This window comes from Lacerta agilis, chromosome 11, assembly GCF_009819535.1.
Source record: "Lacerta agilis isolate rLacAgi1 chromosome 11, rLacAgi1.pri, whole genome shotgun sequence".
In the NCBI taxonomy this organism is placed as follows: domain Eukaryota; kingdom Metazoa; phylum Chordata; class Lepidosauria; order Squamata; family Lacertidae; genus Lacerta; species Lacerta agilis.
Genome location: NC_046322.1, coordinates 54,301,433 through 54,327,402, shown reverse-complemented (window position 1 = coordinate 54,327,402; position 25,970 = coordinate 54,301,433). Strand labels below are relative to the sequence as shown.

The 25,970-nt window shown below is 43.1% G+C and overlaps 1 protein-coding gene across 2 annotated transcripts in view; it reads left to right on the top strand.

Moving 5' to 3' along the window:
• Positions 1 to 6,099: 6,099 nt before the first annotated feature.
• Positions 6,100 to 25,970, top strand: part of DAPK1 (death associated protein kinase 1) — a 76,358-nt gene continuing 56,487 nt past the window's right edge. The window contains exons 1-2 of one of the 2 annotated variants that reach the window (XM_033164784.1): positions 6,100 to 6,117; positions 7,275 to 7,442. In XM_033164784.1, coding sequence (XP_033020675.1) covers positions 7,381 to 7,442 — 62 coding nt within the window. In that variant the 5' untranslated portion in view covers positions 6,100 to 6,117; positions 7,275 to 7,380. Of the gene's footprint in view, positions 6,118 to 6,618; positions 6,790 to 7,274; positions 7,443 to 25,970 lie in introns of those variants that run through there. The other variant, XM_033164783.1, reaches the window with a different exon arrangement.

Genomic DNA, 25,970 nt, shown 5'->3' with positions numbered 1-25,970 from the left:
CACAATGCATGTTCACAGTTTGATTAGGGTATCCACAGATCCTCTTTACATTCTCCATTAGTAACCCCACCATAATTATAGAATATATTAGAGATACATTAGGATCCCTGTAACAGACCAACCCAATTAGTTTACCATCCTTGCAGAGGTAAGCAACCTTGATTAGGTAGCTGTCTTATCTGTAACAATGTCCTTGTATCAATATCACTAATAATTTTAGATTAATGGAGTCTGCATAATACTGAAAAGTAAATCTAAAGCTTGAACTTTTTAACTTTTAAATATTTCCAATATAACCTAGGATAACTCATTGGAAGTTCTGAAGGCCATGAAGTCCTTGTCGGACTATACTACGCATTTATTATACATAAATCAGGACAAAGAAAAGCACGGCCTCTCTCCTTGTCATTCTTCTCCGAGAGAGAGAAAACAAAAGCCATACAGAGCGGATGTTCCACTCATGGGACTCCAGCAATCTGTGCTGGAATGTAAACAGACATGTGACATGTAACAGTCCCACCAGCAATGGTGGAATGGAATTCCCAACAGTCCTAAGCCAGATGACCTTGGCATGAATGTCAGAGGACATCCAGTACCATAAGCAAAACAAAATCGAAAATTCTTTCTAGTAGCACCTTAGAGACCAACTGAGTTTGTTCCTGGTATGAGCTTTCGTGTGCATGCACACTTCTTCAGATACACTGAAACAGAAGTCACCAGATCCTTAAATATAGTGAGGGAGTGGGGAGGGGTATTGCTCAGAAGGGTGGTGGGAATGGGTGATCAGCTGATAGGTGTGGAAAACCTGTTGACGATTCCACACCTATCAGCTGATCACCCATTCCCACCACCCTTCTGAGCAATACCCCTCCCCACTCCCTCACTATATTTAAGGATCTGGTGACTTCTGTTTCCGTGTATCTGAAGAAGTGTGCATGCACACAAAAGCTCATACCAGGAACAAACTCAGTTGGTCTCTAAGGTGCTACTAGAAAGAATTTTCGATTTTGTTTTGACTATGGCAGACCAACACGGCTACCCACCTGTAACTGGTACCATAAGCAAGAATGCTTCAAACACCAGGCTTAAGATCACCTCTGTCTATTTGATCATAGAATCTGCTAGCTCCCTGAGAAGTTGCTAAACTAGCAGGATGTTTATACTTGTCCTCAGAGAAAAAATACATTAAAAACATGATCAATGCCAGGCAAAATGTACACTGGGTACTTGCACAAGGAGAAATCCAACCTGTTCACCTCATTCAGCTACATCAAATTAGTTCTCTCCTCCACCATCTATATTATTCACAGCTTCATATTATTTATCAAGTTTATGTGGAGGAAGTTGGGAACCATGGATTCCATATTCCTTGGGATGAGAAAGACATGATGACAGTTCTTAATCATGCTGTATCCAACACCCAGAATTTCCCTGCCTAAATTATCAGTTCAGATAAACTGAGTCATGGAGGGACAAAATATGTACACCTACACACCAGCCATTAGACAACTGGGGTTCCTTGTGTATGAAGACGTGCCTTATGAGATTGTTGTACTTCCCTTGACCTTTGATGATCCGCATTTTTGATGAGATAAAAGAGTTCACACAAAAATTAAAAGCTGCTCATCTGCAGTAGGTTTTGTGCTCCTTTGGGGTTGCGTATGACATGAAAACTTGTCTCAAACATGGAAAGAAATACCGGTAGGTAAGATAATACTGGATTAAATGGGTACAAAAACATTTAGTAGCACTGTGGAATCACAGTCTCAATCATGAAAAGAAATGGGCAAGATAGAACTGGATTAAACGGTTAAAAAACATTTAGTAGCATTGCAGAATCATCATCTCATGCTTACTTTTTACTTACTAATGAGTAAAAAAAAATCACATTTTTCATCTTGGTAATAAAGTGTGAAATTTAATAAATACTGCAACATTTCTGTATAATTAGGAATGTATTTTGTTTTCCAAACTGCCTCCGTTTGGTTTCCTTTCTTCAATCCTGAGTCACCTCAAGAGTTTCATCATATTACATAAGCCAGCTGGTGAAGCAAGCTATATCTAATTCTAGGCAGTTCTCTTGGTTTTGTTTTGGCAATTTAAATTTCAGTACTGTCAATATGTAACAGGGGCAGGATACAGGATTTGTTTTACTCAAATTGATCACATTTCGTATTAACTGAAAACTTTATAGATATAGTTTTGTTCTTAACCTTAAAAACCTCATAATCAAATGCATTAGCCTTCAGAGTAATACAAGGCTCTTTCTTCTTCACGTTGAGCATACAGTGATACCTCTAGTTGCGGACTTAATCCATTTTGGGGTGCAGTTCGCACCCTGAAAAGTCCGCAACGAGAGCGCCTCTTCTGCGCATGTGCGCGGTGTGATTAAGTGCTTCTGCACATGCACAAAGCGTGCAGATCACTTCTGCACATGCGTGAAGTGTGCAGATCGCTTCTGCGCATGTGTGGGCGGCGAACCCGGAAGTAAACACTTCTGGGTTTGCCGCGTTCGTAAGCTGAAAGTCCGTAACCAGAGCAGAACGCAACATGAGGTATGACTGAAGTTAGATTGGAATTTGCTCCTACGAAAGGTAGTGACTCCAACCAACTTGGATGACTTTAAAGGGGGATTAGATGAATTCATGAAGGGCAAAGGTATCAATGGTTACTAGCTCATGATAGATGTTCTACTTCCACTGTTGGAGGCAGTTTTGTTGGTATCCGTCTTTCTCAAGATACAATGGAATGTGCCTCTGGGACTGAAAGCAAACTGCTGGCTGCAGAGACTGGTAACTCATAACTGCTGTCTCTTGCATTGTTTTTTGCTGCATTAGTAGCACTGAAGTGACCTCTCCAGGGCGCAAGCCTGGGCAGTGTATGTGGAGGTCCTGGGCGGCCCAGACAAAAAGATCCCCCACTTGGCCTCACCGATGCAATCCAAGGTAAGCAGAATAATACTTCCGGCACCAGCTTGGCTGCAGGAGTTGCCGGAAGGAGGCATACAAGATGCTATTCAACCATCTTAGGGACTTCACTTTGGATTTGTGTAGGATTTGCTCCTTAACCTTTTCTTCTCCTGAAGATGCCCCACAAGGCAGTGAGTAGGGATTTTTCCTTGCGGTTTACTCCCAAACCCTTTCTCATGAAAAAGTATAACCTCAGTATACCAACTACTAGGAATTACAAGTGGGGTGCCTGCTGATGCATTCAATTTCTGCTTGCATCAAGACATCAAGTTGGCAACTGTGAGGACAGAATGCTGTTCTTTTTTCTGCATTAGATTTACACAGATGTCCCTCTGGAAATTCATTCAAACTAAATTAACATACGTATTTTGAACAGTAATGTCCTTTTAAGATGAGTTTCGTATTTGGTGCTGAGCAAATCAGCCATCTCCTCCTAATAGCAATTGATCGCTGGCAACATTGTTCCAGTGTCTTCTTCTAAAAAGAACGTAAGCTGCTGGTTTTGACCAATATACAGCTAAAAGAAGAATTAAAGAACCTTTTAATGAGGGTGAAAGAAGAGAGCGCAAAATATGGTCTGAAGCTCAACATCAAAAAAACTAAGATCATGGCCACTGGTCCCATCACCTCCTGGCAAATAGAAGGGGAAGAAATGGAGGCAGTGAGAGATTTCACTTTCTTGGGTTCCATGATCACTGCAGATGGTGACAGCAATCACGAAATTAGAAGACGCCTGCTTCTTGGGAGAAAAGCAATGACAAACCTAGACAGCATCTTAAAAAGCAAAGATATCACCTTGCCGACAAAGGTCCGTATAGTTAAAGCTATGGTTTTCCCAGTAGTAATGTACGGAAGTGAGAGCTGGAACATAAAGAAGGCTGATCGCTGTAGAATTGATGCTTTTGAATTATGGTGCTGGAGGAGACTCTTGAGAGTTCCATGGACTGCAAGAAGATCAAACCTATCCATTCTCAAAGAAATCAGCCCTGAGTACTCACTAGAAGGACAGATCCTGAAGCTGAGGCTCCAGTACTTTGGCCACCTCATGAGAAGAGAAGACTCCCTAGAAAAGACCCTGATGTTGGGAAAGATGGAGGGCACAAGGAGAAGGGGACGACAGAGGATGAGATGGTTGGACAGTGTTCTCGAAGCTACTAACATGAGTTTGGCCAAACTGCGAGAGGCAGTGAAGGATAGGCGTGCCTGTCGTGCTCTGGTCCATGGGGTCACGAAGAGTCGGACACGACTGAACGACTGAACAACAACAACAACAGCTAAAAGGCTTCAGAGCATGGGTAGGCAAACTAAGGCCCGGGAGCTGGAGCTGGCCCAACCACCTTCTAAATCTGGCCCATGGACGGTCCAGGAATCAGCGTGTTCTTACACGAGTAGAATGTGTCCTTTTATTTAAAATGCATCTCTGGGTTATTTGTGGGGCATAGGAATTCGTTCATTTTTTTTTTTTTCAAAATATAGTCCGGCCCCCTACAAGGTCTGAGGAACAGTGGACCAGCCCCCTGCTGAAAAAGTTTGCTGACCCCTGCTTTAGACTAACAACAACAAAACTTAACCAATCACTTATTTCCCTATGCTCAGCAATGATGCTAGAAATCTGAAATCAGCCAATGGTAGAGTCCTATCAGTAGGCTATCCTTTTTCAGGCAAATTTAGCAAGGTACGTAGATTAGAGTCATTCCCTGGTTATGCAACTCCTTCTCTTCAGATACCCTTTGAAGCTGAGGGTAGAGCATCTTTCAGAAGCACTGCAAGACAAGACCTATTTGGACGCACTTGTTATGATTACAGATAAACTGACAGAAGGATGGGGAAATTTACAGTATTTTAATTTGGTTTTGTAGGTGTTGCTGTAAATCTTAAAGTCTATAAATATCAGTCCCTTGCACAGTAGTAGACTTAAACTAGCACCTTCTGCCATCTTCCCCAACACACATTATCTCAGCCAATTTTAAATCATTTTAGGCCTTCTGGAGTCAGTCACACTTTCAGAAAGGCTCATCTACCACACATGAGAGCTGGACCATCAAGAAGGCTGATCGCCGAAGAATTGATGCTTTTGAATTATGGTGCTGGAGGAGACTCTTGAGAGTCCCATGGACTGCAAGAAGATCAAACCTATCCATTCTCAAGGAAATCGTCCCTGAGTGCTCACTAGAAGGACAGATCCTGAAGTTGAGGCTCCAGTACTTTGGCCACCTCATGAGAAGAGAAGACTCCCTGGAAAAGACCCTGATGTTGGGAAAGATGGAGGGCACAAGGAGAAGGGGACGACAAAGGATGAGATGGTTGGACAGTATTCTCGAAGCTACTAACATGAGTTTGGCCAAACTGCGGGAGGCAGTGAAGGATAGGCGTGCCTGGCGTGCTCTGGTCCATGGGGTCACGAAGAGTCGGACACGACTGAACGACTGAACAACAACAACCACACACATTACAAAACTTTCTGCCCTGCAAGCTGACCCCCCCCCCGACTTTGATGAAAGTAAAAGTTTTGCTATTGTTCACCTCATACGTTCCAGTAAGTTTCATGTTTCTTAACCTGATGCAGCTACAAGACAATCCATTTTAATACGGTCCTTTATCTCTGTCAAAGCTTATCAGAGAGCATAACTTGAAAAGGCAAGCTGCAGAGGGCTGCGATTCGGAGCCTCTTCTCAACAACAGGCTCCAGCTCTTCCATGCCTGGCTGAAGTCACAATATAACCCCGCTTTGGCACTTTGCTCTCTCGCCGTCGATTAATCCCAAGCAGAGCCATTGCACCGAGCTGCCTGGCCGTCGAAGCCACTCCGGTTTGCCAAAGGGCACCGCAGGTGCGGAAGCGTGCCTAAGCGCCTCCTCCCCGCTGGGCAAACCGAAGCGCCCCGCGCGCGCGCGCGCCGAGCCGGCATCTCCTGCCACCTGTACGGCCGCGTTGCGCGCGTGCGTCCGCGCGCCGGGCTCCCCGCTCCCCGCCCCTTCGCCGCTGCCGAGCGCAGGTCAGGAGAGGAGAAGGAGGGGAGTTCGCCGCGTGCAGCTGCCTTCCCATTGGCCGCGCTCGCCGGAGTCCTTCTCCTGCTGCCTTGCTCGGCTCCCGGGAGCGAGGACGTTGGCAGGGGGGCTGATTGTCGCCGCCTGCAGCTAGTGCGGCCGGTGAGTCGCCAGCGCGAGAGAAAGAGAGCGCTGCATGTCTGGAGAGGAGGAGGAGAAGGAGGAGGAGGAGGGGGCGGGTTCTCTCTCCCTCTCTATCTCTCTCTCTCTCCCGGGCTGCCCCAACCCGGGAAGAGGTTCGCTGCGCAAAAGGAGAACTCCTGGTCGCGCGCTCCTCCCCCTGCAGCTGCTGCAGCCGCCGCCGCCGCCACAGCAGAGCGCGGCGAGGCGGAGGGCTTCCTTCCCTTTCTCCCTCCCTCCCTCCCTCCCTCTGCCGCTCCCTCCCCTCGGTTAGTTTAGCCGAGCTGCTGGCCGCTTCCCTCCTTCTCCGGCGCCGCTGGGGGAGGGCTAGCGTGTGAGGGAGAGGAGGCCTCGTGCCGAGAGCACCGAGGAGGGGAAGGGGAAAGGGAGAGGGCGAAGGGTCCCCGCGCCCCGCCTGGAAGCAACCTGGGGAGGCCGGCGCTCGAGATGGATTTGGTCTCCTCTGAGGCAGGCGCCTTTTAAACCGCGTAGTAGTAGTAGCGGCGGCGGCTCCTCCCGGTAGCACGTCCTAGTTGACCGGGTAACGGAGGGGGGAGTCACTGAGGAATGTGGCGCCCGGGCGGCTCGGAGGCGCCTTCCTGAGGTGGAAATGGTGGCTCGTGGCGCTGCTCCGGCTTTCTCGGCGAGCGAAAGGTGAGGCGCGCTTGGGCGCTGTTGGCGGGGCTGCGCTTCGCTCTCTCGCTTGTGGAGGGGCTCCATCTAGGAAACGAGCGTTGGTTCTCTCTCTCCCCCCCTTTCAGGCCGGTGCGTTTCCCATTTTGCAGCTTTGGAGGAAGAGGGAGACGAGGGAGAGCCCCTCGCCTATCTATGTCCCCGGGAGGCCGGGGAAGGAACGGCGCCTTCCATTTGCCGTGAGGCGAATCGGCGGCGCAGTCCCAGGGGTTCTTGGAGAGCAAAGTTAAGCAGCGCAAGGCCGCGCGCGGGCTGATCTGCACGGCGATTCTGAAACCGGGGCCGCCGCCGCCTCCGCTGCTGCTGGGGACATTTGGCGACGTTAACCGGTGCGGGTTGGGTGCATGTTGCAGTGTGCAGATAACCACACCCCTCTTGCAAACGGAGGCGTTTTAATTTTAAACAACTGTCTTTCCCCTTCCCCGTCCCCACCTCTGTTTCTTCAGGGATTGCAGCCGCAAAATGCTGGAGGATTTTACCAGGGATGTGATGAGTTGAAAGGCGGCGACCGCCGAGAGTGTTGTTTTTCCTTTCTGAGGAGTGGCAGCTATCATGACCGTCTTCAGGCAAGAGAACCTGGATGATCACTATGAGATCGGGGAGGAACTTGGAAGGTACCGTACTTGTTGCAAGGAAAAGTGCATGCCAGGTGTGGGCCTGTATCAATAAGATTGTCCCCGGGTAAGGACCAGATAACAGAGAGGTGGGGAGGAAGAGAAACCAGCGGCGCTGTTGGAAGGAGCAGGGGAAATGAGCAGACTGTGTTGGATTGGAGTGTAAATTCATTTGCTGCTAATGCACCCCAGTGAGCTGCTTATTTGCCTCAGATTAAGGAATGTTCTGTGGTATATTTAAAACCTGCATGCCTTATAAGAGTGAATATGTAAGCGAGAAGCAAAATGTGTTACACTTGGCATCTTTATTAGTGTTTCATAGAGAGGTGTCTCCTTGCATACATATATGTACTCAGATGACATTGTGTAGAAAGGTGATTCTAAGCTAAAGCGATTTTCTTCTGTATGTAAGGCTGGAGGATTGAAACATTACAGTTGATACTTGTACAGTATGTCTGTTTTTATGCTGATTGCAAAAGTGGTTTGCATAGGTGGGTGGGTTTTGTATGCACACTAAGTTCTGGTGATAACAGTAGTGAATTATTAGTGTATGTGGAAGAATGCAAAGCAGTTTGCAATATTAATACTGGCATGCAATATTAATAATTTATCCAGCTTCACCTTGGTTCTTTAAGTATGAGGGTGCCTGAATACTGATAATTTCTAGCATTTGTTTTCAATCCAGTGGAGATCGATCGGTTTCAGGGTATCAGAGTTCAGTTATTCCATTCCAGTCAAATGTCAGATCAAGAGATTTATAGTCATTAAGCAGTGTAGATTTAACACGGTCTCCATAAAGCTTGTTAGTTGAATACTACAGAATGCTGTGTCTGTGCCACAGCTTTGTGATGGAAAACCCAGACCATTGACTAGAGATTATGGTTTGCTTTTGGTTTTAAATCTCCTAGCTTAATTGCTAAATGAAGTGTGTGCTTTTTACTGTGTGTTGTGTTTGCTGCTTGCATTTTATTTTTTAAGGTATTTCTAATTTTTAAATTTAAAAACTAGGTGAACTATTGGTGCTTTATAGCACTGTGCAGTACACTTAAGGGTGGGATTTACCTAACAAACTCTGTAAGCGGAGGCTCTGCACAAGGGTTGCACAATAGGGCTTTTTCCCTGAACCCCCAAAACGCCAGAGTAGGAATAGGAGGGTTCTCTCTAGCAAGCTGATACACTTGCACAGATAGAAGATTCACCATAGTGTGAAGTTAAATTTCACCCTAAGTGTTTTATTATTCTTCCCTACCATCACAACAACTCTGTGGGGAAGATTAAGTTGAGCCACTGACCTCCATACCATGATTTGGAGTGGGTCTGCAAACAATAGTTTAGAGATTTAGCACTAACTATGGTGTACCAATTTGGACATCATGGCAAGCTATGTTAGCAAAAAGTAGTAAGTGGATGGAGGGAACTTGCATGGAAAGAGAGAACATGCATATAAACCTATAGAGATGCTCCTATTCACCAAACTATTGTTTGGCATTACATCTAAACTGAGCTAGTGGCTTGACCAAAGTCTATACTGTGAGCCTGCCCTATGGATGAAGGGGCTCTCATGCTTGGGGGGGGGAAAGCATTAGTGATGGCTTCAATCTTGATTTTTGTGCTTGCTTAAATGAATTTACTTTTACCAGTGGTGTGTGTATCATACAAAATTGTTATACAAAAATAGAAATCTGATGCTTCAGCCTTTTATTTCAGTGCTGTAAACTCAGTTTTTTTGGGGGGGTGAGGGGCGATGGGGAACAGTGTCCCTTCAATTATTGTGAATTGAATGTGCACTATTTAGTAAAATGGGAGAACATCCATGTTTAAATTTAAGCTGAATTATGGGAGCACTACTTTTGCTTTCCCATCAGCCACTGTATGACGATTCAGTGACCTTTAAATTTATTTCTGGCAATCGTCATACAAAAGTAGTGCTCCCATAATTCAGCTTAAATTTAAACATGGATGTTCTCCCATTTTACTATGGTCAGTGCTTCTTTTTGTGCAGATTACATCAGTACTGATGATTCCCAAGTACCATCTTAACAGGTAGTTAGTAACAGTGCAAGCCTATGCATGTCTGCTTGGAAGTAAGCCCCACTGAGCTCAGTGGGATTTGTTCCCAGTAACTAAGTGAATAAAGAAATGCATCCTTCAACAGAATACTGATCAGAACTAATTGGAACGATTGAAGCATGTGCAGTGTCACAGCATTTGGGACTTTTTAATGTAGAGAAAAGGCGAATTAGAGGTGGCATGATAGAAGCATATGAAATTACCGGTATGCATGGCATGGAGAAAGTGGACAGAAAAGTTTTTCTCCCCCATAACACTAGAACCCATTGACACACAATGTTGGAAGGCTCAGGACAGATAAAGGAAAGTACAGTGCATAGTTAAACTATGAAGCTCCGCTGCTGTGGGAGGTGGTGATGGCCATCAAATTGGATGCCTGTAAATGAAGCTGGAAAAGACCCTGATGTTGGGAAAGATGGAGGGCACAAGGAGAAGGGGACGACAGAGGATGAGAGGGTTGGACAGTGTTCTTGAAGCGACTGGCATGAGTTTGGCCAAACTGTGGGAGGCAGTGAAAGATAGGGGTGCCTGGCGTGCTCTGGTCCAGGGGGTCACGAAGAGTCAGACACAACTGAACGACTGAACAACAACAAAATGAAGCTTGGACAAATACATAGAGGACAAAACTTTCAGGGGCTACTAGCCATGATAGCAATGTTGTGCCTCTGCAGGTGGAGGAAGTATGTTTCTGAATGCAGGCAACTCCCGATTTGTATGGAGGTTACGTTCTGGGTCAGGGGCCCCTGATTCACATGGAAGCACATCTTTTGCAACACACAAGTCAGCTGGCCAACCTGGCGCCCAGCAATCTCCACGTAGTCGTAATTGGACCCGCACCAGTAGCAAAACACGCCTGGTGCATGGGGAATTTCAAACGCTGGGTGCTACGAAAGCAAAATAAAAAATAATGCACCACGGAGAAAATACATAGCATAGCAAATAAGTTGCAAATGATTTCTAGTTAAGTTGGAATCTAGCATGTTCATTTGTGTGCTGTTTTAGAAAGCTCTCTGAACTGGATTATCTTAATTAAGGGATTAAGTTGCAGCTCTATACTGAGTCAAATCACTGATCCAGTGTAGTCTATTCTGACTAGCAGAAGACCTCAAAGGTATGTCAGATCCTTTAACTGAGGACGCTTGTGTCTGAGAAGTAGGTACCCTATCTCTTTTTTTAAAATCAATAGACAAAACGATAGGAGATTTGAACCTACAGCCAAATAGGCAAAGGCTGCAACATAATTACCTGTTTTAAACCAGCGAGACAGAGTGCCCTGAGTACTTGCCATATGGACTGGAAGCCACTTCACACAAATGCCTTGCTTTGTGGAGCTGTACTCAAGTAATTACCCAAATGTTTTCCCATCTGGGCAGCAGTAACTATGAATCAGGTCTTATATTTGTCACCTTGAGAGTAGTTCTATCAAAATCAATGAGACGCCCTGTTAAAAATATTTGAGATTGGAATGTAAAATATTCACTAGTCACATTATCTCCATTAAAATACCAAACTTAAAACTAAGATAAGTACTCCCTTGCTTATCTTTTAAACAGATGTTTTAAGCAATCTGCTCACCATGCAATTTCAGAAGACCAAAGCAGATTTCAACGGAAATGATTATGAAATGCAAACAAATATAAGCCTGTTTCTGTTTAGTCCTCTTGTGGTTGAAGGCAGTGTGGCTGTGCATTTTAAATAAACCATTCTGCACTTCTCTTATTATACTTTGTTGTTTCAAGGACTTGGTGTATGCAATTGCCACAGTGCTGCATTCTTCTGAAACTTTTTTTATTGCTCCTTATCAAAACAGTCAAAACACTTGATCCTCATGAAGGTGGCTTAGTTTTACAAAGAACTGCCCTGCATCTAGGAAAAAACACACATTAAAAAACAAAAAAGTTGAGTGAAACTGCAAGAGTGCCGGTCAAGTCGCTCATGATATGTTAAATGAGCTAAATGTGTGGAAGGCATCTATAAAAAATGTTCCCATTGTGGAACTGGAGCAAGCCTGACTCACAGCAACTCATGCAGCTTTGCCTCTCTTGCTGTCTCTCATGCATACAGACAAGTCTCATACTACTGTACATTTAATGTGCAGATTCCTTCTCTCAATCTCTGAATACAGTTGCTGCAGGCAAATGGGAACACAGTTGCCATTGAACCTTGTTTGACAGTTTTTCAGAGGTATTTCACTGGTCATTGCTGCAAACGCTGTGTTCAGCTAAATATGCCTAGGGCTTGCTGATCAGAAGGTCGGTGGTTTGAATCCCCGTGACAGGGTGAGCTCCCGTTGCTTGGTCCCAGCTCCTGCCCACCTAGCAGTTCGAAAGCACGTCAGAGTGCAAGTAGATAAATAGGTACCGCTCCGGCGGGAAGGTAAACGGCATTTCCGTGCGCTGCTCTGGTTCGCCAGAAGTGGCTTAGTCATGCTGGCCACATGACCTGGAAGCTGTACGCCAGCTCCCTCGGCCACTAACGCAAGATGAGCACCGCAACCCCAGAGTCGGACACAACTGGACCTAATGGTCAGGGGTCCCTTTACCTTTTTAACTTAAGGAGGCAGACTGAATACAAGGCAGAGATGGGGCCTGAACTCAAATGCCTTGCCCCCATGACAGCTTAAATTAGGTGCTGGAAAATTTACGGAATCACAGAATTTTAGAGTTGAAAGTGACCATGAGGATCATTTAGTTCAGCCTCCTGCTGTGCAGGAATCTTAAACCCAACATGGGACTCAAACCCACTAACCACTGAGCACAGTTGTATCCATTTTGCAGAAGGCAGATGGCAGGATCCTGTCCCTAAATAGATTGTCCTTTGTTTGGTTTAACATCTCTAATTACTATTCCATCCCAATTGCACTTTGTTAGTTTTTCCTCTTGGCTCCCCCCCCCCGAAAACTTTCCCTCTCCCTCTGCCTCTCTGGAAGGCCTAGGAGAGTCTCTTGCAACATTGCCTCACAAACGTGAGAGGCACACATAGGAGGCAGGGGAGGGAAATGAAGTGAGAGCTGCTTCTTGGATCTGAGCTGCTTCCCTCACTTCTTGACCTGGGTTTCTGAGTTCCTGCCTAGGCAGACCTCCAATTCCCTCCCCTCCGTACTTTGGAGGTTGTGGTGTTAAGAACGCCCGCAACCTGGAACGGATTGCGTGCGTAACACGGGGTACCACTGTATTTACTTTATTAGGCACCATCAGTGCTTTTTTCTAGAAAAAAGTGCCAGTTCTGCATACTTTTGAGTACCACCAGAAAAAAAAATCAGAGTATACTTTAGTCCAGAATGAGTTCAGAAACTCCCAATGATTTCATTGAAGTGTCTAGTTGAAAGTTGTTAGCACTTTAAAAAATCTTATCTTTGATGGAATGTACACCCATATTTGAGTCCCTATCCAGGAATTGGATGTTATCTCACAGAGCAAATACTTAGTAGCTACAACTATTTGAGTCCTACTTTGGTATGTTGTATAGAGTAAGTAACCATGGAACTTTCAACTTTGTTGGAATAAACACTCACAGCAGCGCACCTTTCAGTTGGCTCTTGGCTTCGGCTGTTTTGTGTGTTTTAATACAGTGAGTGGTAAATAAGAGGCTTACGAAATAAGATTGTGTTTGAAGTGCTTATATTAAGCTAAATGCTTGGTGAAATTGCAGGCCCACAGCCTGATGCATGCAGATCCATTCTAATATGCTTGGAGATGCCTTTTAAAAAAGAAGGAATATACTATGCAGACTAGCTAGGTGACAGAGTTGTGCAATGACCCTTCCCCTAGTAATGTCCACTTACTTTAGGGCATGAGAGCTTGGCTATTTTGCTGCCTTTACACTGGTTGCATATGGACATCACAGTAAGCTATGGTTCACTGTGATGGGAATGAGCCACAGCAAGCTTTTGGGTGCAGTGAGAGATCTAAGGCATTTGCTTCAATTTTTGGCTAACCACATTAAAGTATTATATATGAACCCTAAACTCTGGTTAGCAGCAATTATGGTTTGCTCGAAACAAGCCAGCTTCAAAAACAAACAAACTGTAGTTAAGATTAATCAGAGTTTGTCAAGGTTTGGACATGGTAAATTCCAAAGCTTCCTAACTTCTTCTAGTGGCTGCATTGGAGAGACTGAGGGAGTGTATGAGAATGAAGATCATCAGGCTTTATCCTTGAGCTCAGATGCAACCACTGACTCAAATCAACTTACCTGTGGTATGGGTTCACCAAATTAACAAAACATGATTTGCAAATCGGAACCTAGGTTTTGAAGTGGGTTTGCAAACTTAAGTTTAGCAATATGAATTGTCATCTTTTAAAATCTACAATTATTCTAATAAAAACAATTTCTTATTGCAACTCACCCCAATTAATGAATCCCTTTATCAAACAGCCTGGGGTGGCTATCAAGTAGTAAATACAGGTGAAACTTGAAAAATTAGAATATCGTGGAACGGTCCATTTCTTTCAGTAATTCAACTTAAAAGGTGAAACTAATATATGAGATAGACTCATGACATGCAAAGCGAGACATGTCAAGCCTTTATTTGTTATAATTGTGATGATTATGGCGCACAGCTGATAAGAACCCCAAATTAACAATTTCAACTTTGGGGTTTTCATCACCTGTACGCCATAATCATCATAATTACAACAAACAAAGGCTTGACATATCTCGCTTTGCATGTCATGAGTCTATCTCATACAGTGGTACCTCGGGTTACATACGCTTCAGGTTACAGACTCCGCTAACCCAGAAATAACGCTTCAGGTTAAGAACTTTGCTTCAGGATAAGAACAGAAATCGTGCTGTGGCGGCATAGTGGCACCATTAGCTAAAGTGGTGCTTCAGGTTAAGAACAGTTTCAGGTTAAGAACGGACCTCCGGAACGAATTAAGTACGTAACCAGAGGTACCACTGTATATTAAACTCCAGTAGCTAATGAAAACGATTGCTTACATAAATGGACTTTTCCACGATATTCTAATTTTTCGAGTTTCACCTGTACATGAGAAATAGCAGCCGAAGAAGAAGAGGAGGAGGAGGAGGAGGCGGAGGCGGAAAGCCAACAAATAACCATAAAATAACAACAGCACCAGCAATCAGTGAACAGATGCTATTAAACCGAGAGGGCCACTTCCATTATGAACCAAAGACCTGCAAAAATAAATGAGTCTTAAGCTGCCTCCTAAATCAGAACAGTGCTGGGACTGGGCAGCTCCAAACTGAGAGGGAAGTCCATAACTAGTGTGGTGCCATGGAGAAGACCTGTTAGATACAGATTTGTAAATCTTAGAATCTGTTTGAGTATAACATTTCAACCACACTTAGGCACAATTTATTGTGCCCCGCCCCCGTCAAATGTGTTAGAAAAGCTTTTACAGCAGTTCTGTTTTTAAATGCAAGTCAAATAATAATGATAAATCATATCTCAGTTGATTTACAGCTGTGGGCAACCCATATCTTGAATCTCTGCTACCCCGGCAACACTCAATCCAAATTTCTGTATTGCTTGCCCTTTGAGGTTACTTCTCTGATGCTGTTTTACCTGCCTTTTTATCGCAGTGCCCTGTGCCCTGCCCATATTACTTAGAACATAAAAGGACAATTAATACAGTACTGGACCTGAGACTAAAGTAAGGGGAGGAACACAAATTAAATTTCTAGGGGCCACATGAAAATTAAACGTCTCTCTGCATCTCAGTTCCATACTATTTGCTATTCTATATAGATTTTTTTTTTTGAAACAGTAGACTAAACTGTGTCTATAACTGTCTGTAATTAAAATACATTCTTGCTTTTAAAAACCTTAACGTTATCTTGGCAAACTTGTGTTTCCAGTTCTTTGTTTGCCAAGATGCAATTGGGGGGGGGGGGGTGGACGGCAGAGATGGCATTTGTAGGAAAGAAGTAGTGGGCATGCAGGAGAGAAGACTGCTTAAAACACTTCCATGTCTGGCAATCCTCCCCTACAACTCTTCTGCCTCCCCACCAAAAGTTGGGCTGGCTTCCAGTTTCAGCAGTTGGCTGAGAAAAATGATTTAAAAACAGGCTTGAGGTTGGGTGGATTGATTTTTAAATCAGTGATGTTAAATCATCGAGAAAAAGCCTGCTTTTCAGCTTGATTGACACACTCAAAGCCATTTATTTTAACCTCCATTCCCACTGTTCTACTCTCCAGATGAACAATGAGCTGCCTTGCCTTACAGAGTATTTAGAGGATTGCAACGAAGCTGTGAAGCACACTGAAATCAAAGTTGCAAACGTACATGTGTTTTCCTCGAATAAATCTTATGGAACATATAGGACTTGCTTCTGAGCACTCGTGTGTAGGGTTTTGGTAGTCATACTAATGTGGGAGTGGGAGTTATACTTGAGGGGGGGTAGATGTTGCACCTGGGCATTGCAGTTGTAGAATTCCTGTTTGATTGGGACTTGTAGGTGACACCAGAAACTACTCAGGCATTTTTATCAATCCCCATTCCCCTGTTTAACATATCATTGGGGGTGGTGCCAGGGAGAACACCATCACATCTCAGTTCTTGCAGCCCTTCATATGTTGGAGGCTGAGTTAGCATAAGAAGCATCTAGCGACATTGGCACCAGGGCTTGTCTAGTCTAGCATTCTGTTCTTGCAGTGGCCAACCAGATATATGTGGAAAGCTCATAAGCAGGACCCAAGTGCAGTGGCTCTCTCTCGACTTGTGATACTCGGAGGCGAATTGCCTCCAACGGTGGAGGTAGAACATAGCAACTGAGGGTAGTAGCTGTGGATAGCCTTATCCTTAATGAATTTGTCTAATCTTTTAAAGCCATTTAGGGGCCCATCCACATTTCCACTTGATTTCTTAATATTGTTACCTACTCAGCAGGGAGAGATCTCATTGATACACCTGTACAGTGTGCTAGTTCTGGTGCTAGATTCCTTTATACGTTCCCTTTTGGGACTCATTAGGAAGGAGGTGGTGGCAACAGTCATGAACTTCATGATAAACTGTATGTAGTTAAAGATTTATTGTTCTAGGAAGCATCAGATCAGAATTCTCAGTTTAGTGTTGTGTCCAAGACAAAGAGTTTGGTTTGTTTCACTCAGAAAAAAAGTCCCAAGGTATAGCCTAGCGCCTAGGCTTTTCTTGGCTTCCTAATCGTAGCTTGTATGAACGAAACAATCTATAGAAACAAACCCTGGTTACAATCTAATACTAAGCCCAAGGGCCATGGTTTCTTTCTCCCCGGCACTAGCAAGGAGGTAGTGGACATGACTAGGTCATGCACCGTAAATAACTATGGTTTACTGTGACACCTGAAAGTTAATGGCAGGTAGAGGGTCTTCCAAACTGCCAGGCAGAAACACTGTGAAAACAATTGCATTCCCAGTTCTAAACACCAGGTTGCTGAAAGGACTATTATGTGCCCTGTTTGTCTAAAATATAGTGACCTGGATTTCAAAAATTGAGTTTTATCACATTAAAAATTCATAGTGCATGTAGCCCGGTTTACATGCACCTGCAGCAGCAGTAATATGTTTGAATAGTATGAATGCATGGACAGGGTCAGTCTCTTGGCCTTTTCCAACTGATAATTGATCCATACTACTACTACTATTACTACTACATGTGTTAATCAATGGGACCTAACCATGATATGCAGGGACACGGGTGGCGCTGTGGGTTAAACCACTGAGCCTAGGGCTTGCTGATCAGAAGGTTGGCGGTTTGAATCCCTGTGACGGGGTGAGCTCCCGTTGCTCGGTCCCAGCTCCTGCTAACCTAGCAGTTTGAAAGCACGTCAAAGTGCAAGTAGATTAATAGGTACCGCTCCGGCAAGAAGGTAAACGGCGTTTCCGTGCGCTGCTCTGGTTCATCAGAAGCGGCTTAGTCATGCTGGCCACATGACCCGGAAGCTGTAAGCCAGCTCCCTCGGCCAGTAACACGAGATGAGCGCCGCAACCCCAGAGTCGGACACGACTGGACCTAATGGTCAGGGGTCCCTTTACCTCTACTTTAACCATGATATGTTGTTGAAAAAATAGTTGTGTAGCAAAACAACAACAACCCAAACCCCCTTTTAACCATAACAATGTTACTTGGCATTTACTAGAGGAATTAATCTTGCTGTACTTGTTTCTTGTTTTCAGAGTGTCACTTTAAAGCTCTAGCATCTTCTGAAACAAGTATTAGAAGCTAGAGTTGCCTTGGGGATGTTGTGGCATTTGTTCTGATTGTCCCCTATGGAAGGTTTGGGGGGTGGGGAAAAGAACGATCTACTTGTCTGTATGTGTGCTTTCATTTGTATTGGCCACAAAGAAAATATGAACCTTGTCCCAATGCTAGTTCTCAAGACAGTGTTTATGACTATATATATTAAAAAACCCTCATAATCCCCATGAATTTGCTATCCCTCACAAATGCACATGATTCACAGATCCTCAAATCCCATCTGCATCAAGATCCTGCATCAATTTTCTTTCTACAAGAGTCTTTAGGTATGCTGTTCTGACCCCATTATAGCATGCTTATTATCCTAGTCCCATGCCCTTGTACTGAAATGGTGATGTGTAGGAACCCCATGGTTTCTTTGATCTGAGGCACTGTGTACAGCCTGTATTCCTTCATCTCATCCCTCACCCACCTCCTCTGCTTGCTGTGGCTGAAAGAAATCATATTCTACTCCACAATATGCAGGGTTTGATGAATCCACCAGTGAATGGACCAAAGGATGCATTCTGCATCATGTCTCAGGGCATCCTTATCTAGTCTCTAAGGCTGCAGTTCTATCCCTGCTTACCTGGAAGTAAGCCTTATTGATAAATTATTACCACCATCATCATCATCATTCAGTAGCTAGAAAAATAAGCACATCAACCATATATGCACCCTGGAAATTTCTTTCTTTGATTTTAATATCCACTTAAAAAACAGGGTGCATCCATGTTAAGAAAACATTGGCTATGAGGGATTGGCATATGACTGCATGAGTACTGCTTTGTCAGTTCGTGGCTTACTGGGAAATCTTAAGTGTATTTTATTTTATATGTTCTAGGACAAAACTGTATCTGTAACTTACATAAAGTTTCAAAAGTTCTAATTATTATTTGCTGGAAGTCTTGTGAAACTTCTGAGGACAGAATAAATCTTCTTTTGTCTCCGTTCATGCATTCCTTGACCTTCATCTGTCTCAATTTAAAGAGCAAGCTTTGACCTAATTGCCTAGTTCCATGTGATCACAGTTGTTCCCTACATCTAATCAGCTAGGCCTCTAGCCATAAATTCTTTTTTTTTTAAAAAAAAAGTTGTGCTTTTTAGTGAGTGAATTAGCATCAGTAGGAGATCTGAGTTGCAGCTGTTAGATTTCCCACCACTTTCTTTCATGTTTCCTATCATTGTTTGCCGCAATGTTTTTCGGCGTGCACAATATATCCTCTGATTCAGTGAGTGAACAATATATCTTATTTTCATATGCAGAGTAAATTGAGCAAATGAATTGACAGTCGTAGAGTAAAAGTAGATGAAACAGACCTTGCAAACAATAATGGATAAATATATGTGCTTGGAGGATGATTACTTCCTACTTATGCCTAAAATTCAGATATCAGACAAATACTTGTTATTCATAACTGATATAAATAAATTAAATTTAGGAGACTTAAACCTAAAGAAAGAAGATTAAAATATTAGCTAGTATTCCTGGCAAGTAGTGCTCAGTTAAGTCCAGTAACTTCTCAACAGGGTTGGTTCAGATACCATGACAGGCCGTGGTTTGCACTAACCATAGTTTAGAAGCCAAGTTCGAGGGCAATGTAACTTGCTGTGCAAAGCTTTGTCCTTGTGCTATGTTGCCTTTCAGTTCACCTGCCTCTTAGCAGAGTTCTAGGACACTGTCCTAAATACAGTAGATCTCCCATGTGTGACTGCTGGCAGAATGACTTTTTTGTGGCATCACTTGGTAATTTGGCTGGTGCTATGGAGTTCAAATAGTTGATTACTTGTCTGCTTAACAACATTGTCTCAGCTGTCTTCTCCAGCACCAATTTCCAAAGCATCGCCATCCCTTCACACACACATACACACACACACACACACACACACACACAATCTTTCTGTCCAAGACCAGTGCATACATTCTGCTGGGAAATTTATTTCTGTTGTGATGGCTGTAACATGATCTGTTCAGTTGACCCATGTGTGTCCCCTACCACACCACCCTCAGCTCAAGCGTAGCACGTCTGTTGTACTTTGAAACTGTATTCTCTTTTCTAGTATGGTTTGTCCTGTTTTTACAGTCTGTTCTCTAAAGTACCTGTGTTCAACCAGAGGTAATTCAGCAGTGCACTGATTCCTGATGGTGTTAAACTAGTGTCCACTTTGGGAATTGTACCCCAACTTCACATTTTGCATTCATAGCATTGAGCAGAACATGGAGCCAGTATAAAGTGCATGCCATTTACAAGTCCATCCTTTTCCACTTTGCAGAGGTCATTATTGGCCTGCTTACAGAACAATAACAATGAATTTTTTGCTTAAAAGAGAAAACTAATTCCATAAACAGATTATTGTAATGTGAATATAGTCGTCTAAAATGGGTGTCTTAGAGATGTCAGCAACAGCAGCATATCAGCAGGGTGATCACACAACATGCTGTTCCACCAACATCCCCCCATTTTCAAAGCACTTGGATCTTCCCATTGTCAAGCAGCAAACACACAAAGATGCTGTATTTTCCTTTGGAATTATGTTGTGAATCTCTGTGTATCCTTCTATCTACATTCTTATCCCAAGAACAGATACATTTGGGAACTTGAAAATAACTTTAGTGTTTTCAGTAGCCTTGAAGCAACTGAGTTTATGGCTAGAATAAGAATTTTAGTAGGATTGTTCTCTTTTAGTGTCTTTTAATTGAGAAACAAGCATTAGGTATTAAATTTTACAGTTCTCAAAGCTTGTTTGGAATATGGCTGAAAATTCTTTTTCTTACTTGTTGCTGCTGTTTCCATGCAAGGTAGCTAGATGATGCCTAATGCTGGAGTATTGTTTGTTTTTAAATATATCTTTACTAAAGTTTTCTTGGTTTACAAAAGTATGTGCAATGTCTCCTTTTTCAAGTTACGTTTTCTACAGATCAGTTTCATTTGTTGTGAGACATTAGTGTTACATTAGGAAGAAAAGGGGGAAAGAGGTAGAGTAGAGAATGGTGAGTGGGTATTGTTGTTTTTAGTTGCATGTTTTAAGAATACAATACAATCCAGTGGCGCCTTCCTATTTGATGACTAGGCAGGTATAATGCAAGTGCTAATGCTATTCTAGGCTGCATCAACAGAAGTATGGTGTCTAGATCAAGAGAAGTAATACCTCTCTATTCTGCCTTGGTCAGAACACATCTGGAATACTGTGTCCAGTTATGGGCACCACAATTTTAGAAGGATGTTGACAAGCTGGAAGGTGTGCAGAGAAAGGCAACTAAGATGATCAAGGGTCTGGAAACCAAGTCTTATGAGGAACAGTTGAAGGAGCTGGGTATGTTTAGTCTGGTAAAGAGGAGACACAGTAGCCATCTTCAAATATCTATACAACTGTCACATAGAAGATAGAGCCAGTTTGTTTTCTCCTGCTCTGGAGGGTAGGAGATGAACCAATGGCTTCAAATTACAGTACAAGAAAGGAGATTCCGACTAAACATCAGGAAGAACTTTCTGTCAGCAAGAACTGTTCGATAGTGGAACAGACTCCCTCTGAAAGTTGTGGACTCTCCTTCATTGGAGGTTGTTAGGCAGAGGTTGGATGGCCATCTGTCCTTGATGCTTTAGTTGAGATTCCTGCATTGCAAGGGGCTGGACTAGATGACCCTTGGGGGTACCTTCCAAATACGATTCTATTATTCTAAGTGTGTATTTTCCCCCAGTACCTGAAATAAAAGTAATTATTTTACCAACTAGGCTGCTTAGTTTTTCTACTTTGTGGGTTTAGATTTACTAAGTAAATAAATAACTGAAGATTCCTACCACCACCACAGCATATGAGCACACCACACCAAGAGGAGTGACTGAATCTCCATAGGACGTTTCCTACCGCCAAATACCAAACTCTCATTTCTCATCCTGGTTTGTTTTTCCTAACTAGGGTTTTAAGCAGGTGTTTCCCAAACTTGGATTGGGTCTCCAGCTGTTTTCAGACTACAGTTCCCATCATTCCTGACCACTGGTCCTGCTAGCTAGGGATGATTCAGGTTGTAGACCAAAAACAGTTGGAGACCCAAGTTTGGGAAACACTGGTTTAAACAAACAATAGTCCCTGATTTAAGACAGAACAGAGAGCTGTATTGGAAATAGAAACTTCCAGTCTCCTGCTATGCTGAAGGTGAAGAAGAAGCACATGATCTCAGATCTTGTTTGAAAAGCAGGAACCAATGGTTTTCTGACTGAGCTTGGTTTGAGACTCAATTGAGCATCATGATCCCAATATGCCAAACAATAGTTTGAAGGACCGAGAATGTGCCACAGGCTTTCACACTCTTTCATTTCCAAGTCATTCCAAGTCAGTCCTGCTTAATGCTAACCACAGGGTTCCCCAATTTGTGCATTATGGCAAACCAAGAGAAACGAAATAAATTCAAACATTCTTCAAAACCATGGTTTGAAATAACAATGGTTCTAGGCTGACCAGTCATTTCATTGAATAACCTTATGTTAGGGTATAAAATGCACAGGTTAAGGAGGTTTGATAATATTTGGAACACCAATGCCAACCCTTCTACAAACATTAGGATTACTGACTATTCTTAAATTTCTGGGGGATGGGGGAGAGAAAGTACTACTGTCTCCTTCCACTTCAGAATAAATTGAGCTGTCATCCCATTTGGATCAGCAGTTTAAAGATGTGATTTTATTGATGATGGGGGAAGAGAATTCCTTAAATTCATTCCTTTAAAGACTCCTGTATTTAATTTTCCGAGTGCTAAGGTGGCAGTTGGAAACCTTATCTCTGCAAAGCTCTGCTATCCATATTTTTGTTTCAAGTTCAGGACAGCTGTATACTGCTTATATTTAGCACACTGCTTTAGCAAAGCTCCAAATGCAGAATACAATAAAGCTGGATTATCAGTATTTGTGTGTTTAATCTTAAATTGAAATCTCAGGAGAAGAGAGAGAGACATCTTCATTTCAAGCTTTCATCATCTCTCTCTCTCCCCCCCTCATTCTTAGTCAACTATGCCTGCTTATTATTAGCTAGTAAATTTGCATGAAAGGAGTGATATTTTATACATAAGGTCACCAAGGGAGATACCCAACATCAGTCATACTTGGGAGAAGACCCACCGTAATCAAGGAAATTGGTTTCCGTTGGGTCTACCTCAGATGTTTGTTTTTTTTTCCTATCGAGGTCCATTTCTGAGCTTAATCCATAAAATGCCATTCATTGCTGCATGCCATGAATGGAGAGAAGGGCTCAAAAAATCTGTCTGCAGGACAGACAGCTCCCAATCATTAACATAAGTAAGCAACACAGTATGCTTCTGTTTAATCTATTATAATGAGATTCCAGCATGCTTGGAAGCCACACCACCTGACATGGCAACTGTTATCCAGGGAATAGGCTATTTCTGGTGATGAATTTATGGTGAGGGAAGATGCATTGGGTGTGCTGGGCGAGACACCTTTTCCCCCCTCATCTTACATTTCAAGAAAAAGGCTGGAATGCCTCTGAAATGGAACTGCAGCTTCTGCCTGACTCTCCTCCCTTCTGCAGTTGAAGAGAACAGAATAGGGTCTCTTCTTCTGTCTGCCTCCACTGCTTACCGGCTTGTCTTGGAACTAAGGGAGGCTTGTTTACACTCCCTACTCTCTCCTCCTTGCTGCGATACCTTGGAGAGGAAGGAAAACAATCTGCTACAGCCCTCTCAGTGCTGGTATCATGTATGGATGAGTGAGGAAAGCCATCAGAGTCACCAGAAGTCCTCCATGCGAAGGTTCCCTCTCTTGCCTACCAGCAACTTTGGGCTGCATTCGATTATGCATATATACGCTGCCTCTGGAAGAGATCCCTTGCGTGGGATGTGGTTGCACTGTGTAAAAACCCGCTTTTAATATTTTGAGCCGTCTTAAATACACTTGCGTAAAAGGTGGAATTGATATAATTGACTTAATGGTAAAAATATTCTTTCTAAAAGAAAAAAAAGGTTCTAGTACTGTACTACTATTAACTTCTTGAACCATATTATGGTTTATGGTTCCTTTTTATTCTGACTTCTTGCAGAGTAGTTGGTGTGTCATTTACTTGTCTCCCCTCCATTTGTAACAGAATAATAATTGATGAGCTTACTTGCTTTTTTTTGTATCTGTTGCAGAACTTTTATAATTCCTTACGTTTAAATAAAAAGTATTAATTTATGTGTGTATGAATTAAACCAGTTAATTGAATTAAATATATTGTTGCTGGCTTGCTTCAGAGTGAAATAAATATAGGGTGATTCAGGAATTTTTCTCCTTTCATGTAAGCAATACAGTACTTTTAGTAGACATTAATTTCCCTCCCATGATGATCTATGCAAGAGTTGTTCTTAGGAATATCACAACAATAATGCATTGTAATTGTACACTGATAATTTGCTTTGTGGAAAAGCCACAGTCAAAATTGATTTCAGTCAGACTTGATTTACATTTTTAGTTTGGCATACGTTATGATGAAAGCAAAAGTGAGACTTGCTTTCATCAATTATACTATTGCTTAGTATAATAGAGGCAAACAACGTATAATGGGATTAGGAAATGACATATTAGGCAAATAACCTATTTCTGTACATGAAGTCTACATGTTCATGAAGTCTAAAAGTTGCTTAAGTTTTTTTTATTTAGTGCATACTGGGCTGCCTGTGACATGACTCCTGGGGGGACATCTTGGCAGGGCTGGCCTGAAGGAGAGGAGGAATGAGAGGAGTGCTTGGAAACTGATCCTGGGGAGGGTCCCTGCAGCTTTGGAGGTACCCATCAGGATGTTGGGGAGGGGCTGAGCAGGTTGTCAGGAGAAAGCCCTACCTCAGAGACATTGGCCGTCCCAGGCGCCAACTGGGGAGGGTCCAAATTAGCCTCTATCTCACCTACTGCTAGCAGAGCACTTCCCATCCCAGGTAGGCACCTGAGCCTGGGTTGAGCAGTGAACTGGCACTATCAACCTTGCCTCCATCTTCAAGGACACAGTGCTGCTGGCTGTGGTGGTGTGAACAAAGTCTGACTACTCAGAGGTGTGCCTGCCTGCTTGCCCAGTCCTGTGGCTCAGGATCTGCATGTAAGACTGTGCCTGCTCTTCCAAAGGGGAGCTCAGCTTGTGTGTTAAGTGTTGGGATAATGTCTTACCTTAACACCAAGCCATGTACTTGGTTAGTATTAATCTGCTAAGTGTGCACCTTGTTACCAGATTGATATTTATACTGTGTAGTGAATTTTGGATTAAACCTATGGTAATATCTAGGCCAAAGGTCTGAGTACTACACCCAGGAGTGAGAGCCAAGGCAGTTGTTTTTTTTTTTTTTGTTGGACAGAGAAACCTTTAAGCAGGAGTCTACAGTCCTTGTAGAAGATAAACACCTCTTTCAGATTTGATAAACGTAAGTGGAACTGTGCCCAGAGCTCGGGCATTTTTCTTTCTTTCTGAGAGCTGCATTATGTGAATTGCTATGTACCTCCACACACCTTCCCTCATGTTTTTCTTGCCAATGTCATTTTAGTTGCATGCTTAACCAATCTCTTAGTTTGTGTGGGTCTTGCCATTAAATATATTTAATTGAAAGTGTTCTAGCTCAAATGTAAAAAATTGTTGATTTTAAATTGCACAGTGGAACTGGCATTTAAAAAATAGTTGAGCACAAATTAAGAAATGGTTTTAAACATGGCATGTCCCCTCTTCTCATGACTGTGTTATGCTTTGAGTGTGGATGAAGCATAGCAGATATATACACTTAAAAAGTGCTACACTGCCCCAAAGTGTAGGAAGTCAATTGAAATTCAACATGTAGCTTATAACAGAAGACCAATGTTTGATTCGCTCCTAGGAGCTGCCCGGTCTTGAAGCACCCACAGATGATAATCTGGAAGAAACAAATATGCTGAAGTTGTTACACAGACCCAGGAAACGGAAAGAGGATGTAAAAAAAGAGAACAGAGAAACTTTAACAACAATTTCCAGAGGCATAGCTGTAATAGTTTCCTGCAGCAAAAACAACATTTTTGTGGCATGTTAAAGACACACACGCTTAGTATTGAATGAACTTTTCTGGACTACAATCCATTTCCAGCATTCGAAACACCCATTGTTCTAGGCACATATTGCGACAGGGAATTTCATTAGCACAAGCAGTTTCTGAGCTCTGGGCATAGTACTGCACCTAAGATTTCAGATTAAAACTGCAGAGTGGAAGGAAAGGAGGACCCTTTTCTGCCTCTCCATTTCCACCTACTCTCTGAAGTCTGGAGAAGAGACCCTC